General features: G+C 41.4%; 1 protein-coding gene across 2 annotated transcripts; it reads right to left on the bottom strand.

Moving 5' to 3' along the window:
- On the bottom strand, positions 1–9,563 carry LOC114456187 (RNA polymerase II elongation factor ELL-like). 2 transcript variants are annotated; one of them, XM_028437799.1, is made up of 12 exons: positions 9,265–9,563; positions 7,127–7,168; positions 6,858–6,979; positions 5,899–6,059; positions 5,144–5,394; positions 4,953–5,077; positions 3,507–3,960; positions 3,379–3,436; positions 2,195–2,258; positions 1,945–2,116; positions 491–535; positions 1–401 (listed from the first exon to the last, which is right to left on the bottom strand). In XM_028437799.1, exons 1-12 carry the CDS (start codon positions 9,418–9,420, stop codon positions 273–275), a joined length of 1,779 nt encoding a protein of 592 aa, XP_028293600.1. In that variant the 5' UTR covers positions 9,421–9,563; the 3' UTR covers positions 1–272. The 2 variants fall into 2 exon arrangements, with proteins under 2 accessions (XP_028293600.1, XP_028293601.1); XM_028437800.1 differs by having other exon boundaries at positions 5,899–6,056.
- Between the last annotated feature and the right edge of the window lie 1,929 nt (positions 9,564–11,492).

Below are 11,492 nucleotides of genomic sequence, written 5' to 3'. Positions count from 1 at the left end.
CAAACTCATACAAACAAATTTATTCAACGTTCAGACAAAAACCCCTTCAACCATTTCTCATGCAAATGTTTAAAACTCAACATGCAACCAGGTGTCTGAGCCCCACAGAGCAGATGTTCTTCTTCTTCTTTATTGTGAAACGTCTCCAAACGATCAAAGGTTTCTCACTAATATTCAACATAAACATAGGTCAGTAGAACCAGTGAAACACTGATGATCTCAACGTGCATCATGCTTTAGAACAAAGGGAACAGAACTGAGCATGTTCTCCATCAGGTGGAGGAGGAACGCTGGGTCTGGAGCTGCTGAAGATCAAACTCTGAGATGATCTTCTTAATGTGAGCCAGTTTGTTGTGCAGATGTTCACAGCGGATCTTGTCCTGGTTGTAGTTGGGATTGGACTGGAGCAGAACAGACGGTGTTACACTGTGACATCATCATCATCATCAAACAAAGCAGGAAACTAAGGGTTTCTGAGGGAAGTTTTTACCTTTTTGATTTTACGATACTCCTGAAGAATCTGATTTCGAACCGACTGCAGAAAAACAGAAAAAAGAAAGAATTAGAACAAGACAGCAGCCGTTAGCGTTTAAAAAAAGATTTAAAAATCCAGTTATTAAAATAAAAATATACACTTGACATCTAGACTTCATGGAGATGTTGGTCATTTGTTTTTAACAAAGATTTACTGGATCCAAAAGTGAAAATCTGATGTTTAAAAAAATGACATTTTAACATTGACTCCAATTATTAACAATGAGAGAGAAATTTAAAGTGTTGGAAAAAAAATGCACTGGAAGCAAAATTTCTGATAAATCATAAATGAAGAAACTGCTCAGTCACTAATTTTAGCTTCAGAGCATTCCTGTTAGCATTTCCGTTAGCGCTCCTGTTAGCGCTCCTGTTAGCGTTTCCGTCAGCGCTCCTGCGGGCGTTTCCGTCAGCGCTCCTGTTAGCGTTTCTGTTAGCGCTCCTGTTAGCGTTTCTGTTAGCGCTCCTGTTAGCGTTTCCGTCAGCGCTCCTGTGGGCTCTTCCGATAGCGCTCCTGTTGGCTCTTCCGTTAGCGCTCCTGTTGGCTCTTCCGCCAGCGCAGCGAGGACTAAATTTAACAAAATGTTAGCTCCAGATCTGATGTGCTCACCTTGGCCTTCATTTATGAACTGTTCGTACGTTCAGATCTGAGCGTTCAACCAAAATCAGACAAGCTCCGGCATTAATCAATTCTGACGTGATCGTACGCTACGCTCAGATCTCACGTCTGCTCTGAGCTTGTATACCATAATCTGAGTGTGTAGATCTGTACTGCAGCACAGCCTAATGTGACGGAGACTAAAAATAAAATATCAAACAAGCCTCAGCTGTCATTTAAACATTAGCAGACACACTTTTAACCTGATTATTAAAACAAAATAATATTCATTTAAAGAAAGCCCATATCTCCATTTATTTTCATTGTGTCGATAATCGCGAATAATCGGAAAATTGCAATATTTTTCCTCACAATAATCGTAACTAAAAAAATATATAATCATTACATCCCTATGAACGCTGTTCGCTTCCTGCGTTATTCTCTTCCACACGTGTTTAAATTAGCTCCTTAAATTCCAGTTTTCACACGACTGAAAAGCACGTTTGTTTTTCTTCACCTCAGCTGAGGATGATGATTTTAATCTCGGAAACATTTTTTTCTTTGCCAGCGTTTGTTTTACCTCAGTGGGCGGGGCCTCTGAACCTGGAATACCTAAGGGCGGAACATGTTACTGAAGATCAAATTCAGCCACCGCATTTATCAAGACCCCATCTTTGGTGCACTGTGATTGGTCGATACGAATGTTTCATAAGTCCCACGTTGGTCCTGTCGTGCGACACAATGTGACCTCAGATTTACACCCGTTTTCACGCAAGGTTGGTAAATGACGGCCATTGTATTTACGCTGTTCTCACCTTGTATTTGTGTGAGTCGCGGTGCAGGCGTTTGAGCTGCGTGTCCAGGTCCATGAACTGATGCGTGACACGGTCGATGCGTGCGTGCAGGTCTCGGTACTCGTTGTACTCGTGGTTAAAGTCCTGTTTGTATTTCTGTCTCTGGTCCAGGCTGCAGATGGTCGAGTACTTCCTGTTACACAAAAGTCTACATGAGCACACACTAACACACAGGTTAACAGCACACAAACAGGAAGTAACGCACACTTACGACACAAAGTCGTGCTGGTCCACCTCCACCTGGAGCTCAGAGTCCAGGAAGTGTTCAGTGATTTCTGAAAGAGAAACAGGAAGACGTCAAAGGCCATGAGAAATTTTACAGCAGTTTGTGCACTATTTCAGCTTGTGCACTATTTCAGCTTGTGCACTATTTCAGTTAGTGCACTATTTCAGCTTGTGCACTATTTCAGCTTGTGCACTATTTCAGCTTGTGCACTATTTCAGTTAGTGTACTATTTAAGCTTGTGCACTATTTCAGTTAGTGTACTATTTCAGTTAGTGTACTATTTCAGTTAGTGCACTATTTCAGTTAGTGTACTATTTCAGTTAGTGTACTATTTCAGTTAGTGCACTATTTCAGCTTGTGCACTATTTCAGTTAGTGCACTATTTCAGCTTGTGCACTATTTCAGTTAGTGCACTATTTCAGCTTGTGCACTATTTCAGTTAGTGCACTATTTCAGCTTGTGCACTATTTCAGTTAGTGCACTATTTCAGCTTGTGCACTATTTCAGTTTGTTCACTATTTCAGTTTGTTCACTATTTCAGTTTGTTCACTATTTCAGCTTGTGCACTATTTCAGTTTGTGCACTATTTCAGTTTGTGTACTATTTTACGGATCAAGATGGCGACAGTGAGAGCGTAAACAATAGAGGATTTAGATTTTCCATCACTTGAGTTCAGTTGTGTTAGGTTTGGTTTAAAAATAAGAATAAAAGTAAAGTTTTTTTTGTAAAGGCCTATTTTAATCAATTTTTTATTATTATTCATTAATGCAGATATTTTAAATGAAAGAGTTAAAATAATATTTAAAAACAATTAGTTTTGTTCATCTAAACCTGTTGCCAAGATTTCCCTAATTATTGAAAATTAATTTTTTGAGTGAATTCCGATTAATTTTGGTTTTTATCTTATTTTCTTTTTGGTTTTTGATTGTTAATGTTGTGTATTGATCTGTTTTTGTATATATCGTCTTGCGGTGGGTTTTGCTTTATGTCTTTTTTTTTTATTACCAATTAAAAACACTAAATTAAAATATTTAACAAACGTTGAATGGACGGTTTACATTTAAATATCACGTTTCAGGAGCGAGTGAAGGAAGTGATGTCGTCTACGAACGCGTGTTAAAGGATGTGAAAGGATTGGGCCGTTGAACGGATCCGGCAGTGACACTCACCGCTGCCGGCGTCCTTCTCTGTCCTCTCTTCTTCTCTCTCTCTCCACCTGTCTTTCTCCTGAGGATCAATCAGACAATGAGCAGCGGCGCAAACAGTGACAGTAATATAATAATAATGGCGTTCTCACGTGCGCTCTCTCTTTTTTGTGTTTGCTCTTCTTCCTCTTCAGGGCGTGTTTCTTCAGATCAGGAACAACGAGCGGCGACGGCGACCGTTCACAACTCTGAGGACCAGGCTCACGTCGTTGAGCGGCCTCAGACGGTGCCGCTAACCTCTGAGCCGCCTCAGCGTCAGGCTGGCAGACTGCAGCGAGGGAGTCTGACAGCGCCCTAGGATCCAGAACGTTCCTCTGCGTTGTGTTGTCTGAAGGAGTGGCGTGGGAACGTAGCCTGCAGTGGTTCTGGGATGCTTTGTTGAACAGGTGAGAGATCCTGGGTTTCTTAGTGAGGAGGGGGTCGGTGTACTCATCAGGGACCGCCCCTCTGGGTCGGTGGGCGGGGGATGAGTTGGGCGTGTCCCTTAGAGGGCTGACCTGGGCCTTAGGAACCATCAGGAGACTCGACTGAGGCTGGAACAACCTCCTGTAGGGACAGAACATTAGCATGTTAGCCACGTTAGCATGTAACAATATTGGCACATTGGCCACATTAAACACATTAACATGTTTAATTCGTTAGCACATCAGCCGCATTAGCACGTTAGCCGCATTAACCACGTTAGCCACATTAGCGTGTTAGACACATTACCATGTTAGCATTTTAGCCACATTAAACACGTTAGCCACATTAGCACATTAGTCAGATTAACCACGTCAACATGTGAGCCACGTTAAACACGGTAGCATGTTAGCTACATTAGCACGTTAGCCAAATTAGCATGTTAGTCACATTAAACACATTAGCATGTTAGCGACATTAACACGTTGGCACATTAGCCACATTAAACACGTTAGCATATTAGCCACATTAGCACGTGATACACATTAGACGCAAGCGCTCGATGTAGCTCTAAGTATCAAAGTAAACACAAAATAAAAGACAAAAAAGCACAAAATTAACACTAAAGAATAGAAATACACAAAATAAGCAAAAACATATACACAAGTGTCTCCAAAAATCATAAAACAACAAAAAGAACACAAAAATACACAACAAAAACAGACGAAACAACAAAAAAATGCCAACAAAATGAAAAAATATATACAAAAACCTACACGACAAATAGAAAAAAAACCCAAATGAACAAAAATGAGCAAAGAATATACGGCTATATGGCTCCAAAATCCCCAAAACGCAAAAAAACACACAAAAGGCTACAAAACATTAAACAATGACAACACAAACACAAAGCCTTTATAGTTTCCTGTGTTAAAGCTCTGATTGGTCATTATTCTAATGCTGACATGAATGTTGATCATGTGACCCTCAGATCAGATACAATCACATGATTGTTGGTCTCTAATGAGATGATCAATGAGAGGAATTGAACTGCTGACCATTCAGAACGAGTCAAACACAGAGAATTCCTTCTAATCATACCTAATCATCCTCTCTGTAATCTGATTGGCCGTTACCTGACGAGGATGCGTTTGAGCAGCTGTGTGTCTCCTGTCGTGTACCCCGGCCAGTCTTTCTGCAGTTCTTTGTACAAACTGTCCTTCAGAATAAAAGCCTTCTCTCTGACGTTCAGCTGACCCACCTGTACACACCATCATCATCATTACTGTCGTGCTATGCTAGCTCTGAGCTCTGATGCTAACACTACCTGTGCTAGGACAGAGTCCAGCGTGTCTCTGAGTCCATCACTGAGCCCGTCCTTCTGCAGCCTGAGGATCAATTCTGGTCTGGTGTACGGTCTGAGGGCCAGGAGGTGGGCCACACGATCCTTGAGGGGCCGCCCCTGCACGTCTCCCATGCTGGCCCCTCTCCTCAGCTTGGATGTGACCACGCCCTTCACTTTAGGTTTGGTCAGGCTCGCCAAGGCTGCTGCTGGGGCTCGAACCCTCACCTTTTTACCTGCAGAAAACAGGAAACAGGAAGTAGGAAGTCAGAAGAAGCAGAGATGTATTCAGGGTCACGACTGTCTGCAGGTCATATCACCGCTGACCTCATTTGGATGTGCTGCTCATTACAAAGTGAAATGTGTGAGAGATCTAACTGTGCTTTTCAAAATAAAAGTCCTCATTAGGATGACTCAAAGCTACACACACACGCCTGCACAAGTGAGCACCTAAACTTAGCACTGACCGCTTATTTAAGCTAACTTCCTCTGAACAGCTGACGTGCACACCCTCGTGTGTGTGTGTGTGTGTGTGTGTGTGTGTGTGTGTGTGTGTGTGTGTGTGTGCTCTCACTAATGTGAAGCGGCAGCAGCAGTTTTTATATTTGAAGTGTGTGTGTTTTACGTTCACATCATCATTCTGTGAACATGTGACCACACCACGCTCTCAGGAGCAGGTTGCTGTGCTGCCTTACGTTGCCATGGCAACCTGTCTGCTGACCATGAGCACAGCGTCCTACCTTGGAATCGTCCTCCATGTTTGATGACGATGGCCCCCCTGCTGCGTGTCTCCCCCTCAGCCTGAGCCATGCTCTGACGAGCTTTATCGTACGAGTCGTCAGTGGCGTTGACCGTCATCTTCTTCTGGATCCCCCCCAGACATGACAGCTGCTCCACACTGCTGGGCGGGGGAGGGGGTGGGGGCAATTGACAATGAAACCATGGGAAATACAACAAGCAACATCTGTACGATCTCCATCATAAATAATGGAGGGAGAAAACTGAAATTTTAATATTTTTTTTCCTCTATTTAAAAACAGGCACCAACATGACACCTAAATGCCTCTCATTCCTGTTTAGAGACGATATCCAGGGTTCTTGTCAGCGCAGTAGCGTGTAGGGGGTCCCTACTCTTTCATTTTGTCCCCAAATGCTGTGTTTCAACCTGTGTAGGGGGGCACTAGAACACTTTTTGAAGTTAATTATTTATTTATTTTCTGCACTGAGATTTTTTAATGTGTTTGTTCATATTATTATGATGCATTTAAACGTAAAAAAGGACAGGTTTATTAACGGTGTATTAGCTGAACTGGTGATCAGTTTATCTGGTGACACGTCACAGCAGAAACTACAACAATCACACGCTGTGAAGAAGTTTAGTGTAAAACCTGAGGGTGATTTAATTAATAATGTTTTGTGATCACATCACACATTTCTACGGTGTTTTTTGAACTTTTAAACAGGAGGCTAACGGGTTAGCGGTGCCGCTAATGTTGCTATTGGGGCGTAACCTCGTGTCACAATCCAATCTAAAGTATATAAAATAACAATAATTGACTTTATTACCTCTGTTTATCATGTTTATTCTGATTCCAGGACGTTTAAAAACCAGTAAAGTCTCTAAATGGGGACAGATGTGATGCGTCATTACATCCACATGTGGACAGAACGTTTCTAAAGCTGTGGTTCGTCCTCTCACCCAGGGACCAGCTGTTGGACGCAGTCGAAGCAGCCGTGTGGATTATCTCTAGCGACGTCGGTGAGGCTGAAGGTGAAAACTCTGGTGAGCTGGTTAGTGTCTGAGCAGGGGATGGAGATCCTCTGGAACATGTGACCAATCAGAGAGAGCCAATCAGAGAGAGGGACAGGTGAGATGAAAGACAGTTTAACCCAGTAATGACTCCGCAGTATTGATCCAGTAATGGCTCAGCAGTAATGACTCAGCAGTATTGATCCAGTGTTTCTTACCCCATCGTTTCCAGTGAATCTGATGGTTGGATGTGACGAACCCTGGACCAGAAAACACTCTGTTACACGCACACACACACACACACACACACACGTGTGCTAGCTCGCATTAGCATCTGTTAGCATTTGAATCACATGGATAATGGATCCAGCCTGTGGAACTCTCTGCCCACTGATTTAAAACTGCAGACTGACATGAACAGGTTTTACAGAGGTCTGAAACAATGGCTGAAGTCAAGTCAAAGCTGCTCACATGGTAACGCTTTATGAAATGTATCCTGATGTGTATTGTTTACCTTTTAAATAGTGTGTTGTGTTGCATTGTGTATTGTGAAATGTGTTGCCTCCTATGGACAGGTGTTGCAAATTAGCAGTTTTGCTATAACACTGAAAACGATGTATCTGGTTTGTCCAATGCAGTTGTTATGTCCATATCAAATAAACAAATAAATAATAAATGGCGGATTAACAAAGCATCACTTCATTATTTGCTTTCTCCATGAAAGGATTGATCATATTATTGATTAACAGTGAAACGCACACACAGTGTGTAACAGTGTGTATCTATTTGTAACTGTGTTTGTGTGTGTGTAAGTGTGTGTTTGTGTGCATTAGTGTGTGTGTAACAGTGTGTGTGTGTGTGTGTTTCAGCTGGAGTTTCCAGAGTGTAGTAATGAGTGTGTAACTGTGTGTAGTAATGAGTGTGTAACTGTGTGTGTAGTAATGAGTGTGTAACTGTGTGTGTAGTAATGAGTGTCTAACTGTGTGTGTAGTAATGAGTGTCTAACTGTGTGTGTAGTAATGAGTGTCTAACTGTGTGTGTAGTAATGAGTGTCTAACTGTGTGTGTAGTAATGAGTGTGTAACTGTGTGTGTAGTAATGAGTGTGTAACTGTGTGTGTAGTAATGAGTGTGTAACTGTGTGTGTAGTAATGAGTGTGTAACTGTGTGTAGTAATGAGTGTGTAACTGTGTGTGTAGTAATGAGTGTGTAACTGTGTGTAGTAATGAGTGTGTAACTGTGTGTAGTAATGAGTGTGTAACGATGTGTAGTAATGAGTGTGTAACTGTGTGTAGTAATGAGTGTGTAACTGTGTGTAGTAATGACTGTGTAACTGTGTGTAGTAATGAGTGTGTAACTGTGTGTAGTAATGAGTGTGTAACTGTGTGTAGTAATGAGTGTGTAACTGTGTGTAGTAATGAGTGTGTAACTGTGTGTAGTAATGAGTGTGTAACTGTGTGTAGTAATGAGTGTGTAACTGTGTAGTAATGAGTGTGTAACGATGTGTAGTAATGAGTGTGTAACTGTGTGTAGTAATGAGTGTGTAACTGTGTGTAGTAATGAGTGTGTAACTGTGTGTAGTAATGAGTGTGTAACTGTGTGTAGTAATGAGTGTGTAACGATGTGTGTAGTAATGAGTTGTGTTAACTGTGTGTTAGTAATTAGTGTGTAACTGTGTGTAGTACTGAGTGTGTACTGTGTGTAGTAATGACTGTGTAACTGTGTGTAGTAATGAGTGTGTAACTGTGTGTAGTAATGAGTGTGTAACTGTGTGTAGTAAGGAGTGTGTAACTGTGTGTAGTAATGAGTGTGTAACTGTGTGTAGTCCTGAGTGTGTACCTGTTTTGTAGTACGCGTGTGTGTAACTGTGTGTAGTAATGACTGTTACTGTGTGTAGTAATGAGTGTGGTAACTGGTGTAGTAATGAGTGTGTAACTGTGTGGTAGTAATGAGTGTGTAACGTGTGTAGTAATGAGTGTGTAACTGTGTGTAGTAATGAGTGTGTAAACGTGTGTAGTAAATGAGTGTGTAACTGTGTGTGTAGTAATGAGTGTGTAAATGTGTGTAGTAATGAGTGTGTAACTGTGTGTAGTAATGAGTGTGTAACGATGTGTAGTAATGAGTGTGTAACTGTGTGTAGTAATGAGTGTGTAACTGTGTGTAGTAATGAGTGTGTAACTGTGTGTAGTAATGAGTGTGTAACTGTGTGTAGTAATGAGTGTGTAACTGTGTGTAGTAATGAGTGTGTAACTGTGTGTAGTACTGATTGGACTGAGGACAGGAAATATGCGTGACTTCCGGTAGCCTGAGATACATTGATGATGAATGACACACACACACGCGCACACACACACTAACCTTTCCGGTGTTATTAAAGCTATAAACGGCTCGTGCTGCGCTGTCAGTGAGTTTAACGTGAAAAACGGAAACGTTGTTGTTGTTTTTCCCGCGGCTCCATGAGCTCCACGAGCCGCTGGACAGACCGTAGCTCCGGTTCTCCTTCAGCACGGACATGACACCGGTACCGACCCACTGTTCACAACCTACGGCCCACTGACAGGAACAGACGGAGTCCACGAGGCCCAAGAAGCGGACTTTAGCGAGCTTAGCCGAGCCGTGGCTGCCGCGCTATTCTGGACCACATCACATTACGTCATCACGGCGGAACTCAGCGGAGCGCTGATTGGTCCAGGGAGCTCAGTAAACCCTGACGTAGAGTTACGTACGATTGTCCCCGCCCCCTCAGGGCTCTGTGATTTCCCCGTATGTCATCACATCAAATAACACAAAAAACTCACATACAGACACAAAATAACACAAAAAATAACTAGCAAAACACACAAAATATCTCACAAAAAAACTACAAGACAATAACACAAAAACTACCACAAGATAAGGTTTTAATACACACGTAAAATATGTTTTTGTTTGGTAATTCTTTCCTGTGTTTTGGGAGTCATTTTTTTGTGGTTCTAAATATTCTTCTCTTATTTTTGTGTGTTTTTGTGCATTTATTTACCTTACTTATTTAATTCCGGCGTCATGATTCTCATTGAGTGATGCAAGCTCTAGTGTTACAGGATAAATATTACCGTGTGTGAAAGAGTCACACCTTGTGAGCTCAGTCCTACAAACAGACAAGTCAGAACAGAAGGAGAGAAATGTGTGTGTGTGAAATCACGAGGAGACGCTAATCACATTAATCACACACACACTGGGCCTGTACTACGAAACGGGATCTCCTCTTATCACGCTAACTTCCAGGATTTAATCTGTGTTCTGTACTATGACGCTGGCTATGTTCTTACCAGGTTAAATCACCATGGTAACTTAGCCTGGTCTGGACCAGGTTATGAAGTGGTCCAGACCACTTTAGCAGTACTAAAGCTCCGCCTCCTGACCAATCAGTTCTCTCGTAAAATAAGCTGCACATTTTTCAATTGGGAGTTTTAAGGTTCTTTCCTGTGATATAAGCGTGGGGGGAAAAAACTGTGAACTCTGCATAAATTGTGGAGTTTCATTAAATTTGTGTATTTAGAGGGACTGAGAAATCTACAACTGAATTATTTGCTCATTCACATGATGAGTCATGATTTTTCCGTCAGTGTTACTTTCTCCTGTGGGACACATTGGAGGTGCTAAAAGGCTGGATTTGGCCCCCAGGCCCTAAGTTTGACACAGAAGAGTTAAATCAATGGTTCCCGAACTTTTTCTGCTGCGCCCCTCTATGACTAATGAGAAACTCTCAGCCCCCCGCATCGCAACCCTTTTTTATTTATTTTTTAAAAAGGCTAAAAAAAGGGCAAATTTTTTTGAAAAAATAAATAAAATTGAGACTTTTCTTCAAATCTCATCAAAATAACGTTAAACTTGTAATCACATATTTTAGAACAATAATGATGCATTTAGTTAATAAAATTAAAAAATATATTTTCTATTTTTCATGATATTGCTCCACATCCCCTTCTGTCATGATGCTACGCCCCCACCCAGGGGGCGCCCCCTCAGTTTGGGAACCACTGCAATAAACACACGTACACAATATTTCAAATCAAAGCTTTTTCTTCACCCCGACTTAATCACTTTAATATAAATAAAAACCTGTAATGATTTATCATCATCATTCTGAGGAAGACTTCCTGTTCATGGCAAAAGGAGTGAATTCATTTTTATTAGTTTTTAATATGTATCTACAACGAGGGAGACACAGGCAAAAAACGACCGACACCTTGACGAAAAGAAAAAAACAAAACAAAAATACATTAATTAATTATCAACGCAGGTTTTCCGCCGTTTTTTTTCCAACATTTTTTTCGTCTAAAGAAAACTTTACAATATAAAGAAACGTACGAAGGAACCTCTTTAGTTTTTTTTTTTTTTTTACTACACAAAGACATTTAGGGTCTGAAACTAATGCTAACATGGATCCAGAGCAACACTGCGTTGTGTTCCAATACTGCTGAGTCATCGCCAGGAGAAAAACCAGGAAGTGAAACAGTGAAACCAGGAAGTCGCTCAAATGTTACAGTATTTTACATCAGGTCGAACAATAGAAATACACAGAAGATCAAACGCTTTACTTTACA

Source organism: Gouania willdenowi, chromosome 22 (assembly GCF_900634775.1).
Source record: "Gouania willdenowi chromosome 22, fGouWil2.1, whole genome shotgun sequence".
Classification (NCBI taxonomy): Eukaryota; Metazoa; Chordata; class Actinopteri; order Blenniiformes; family Gobiesocidae; genus Gouania; species Gouania willdenowi.
This window is presented reverse-complemented; position numbering and strand designations above follow the sequence as displayed.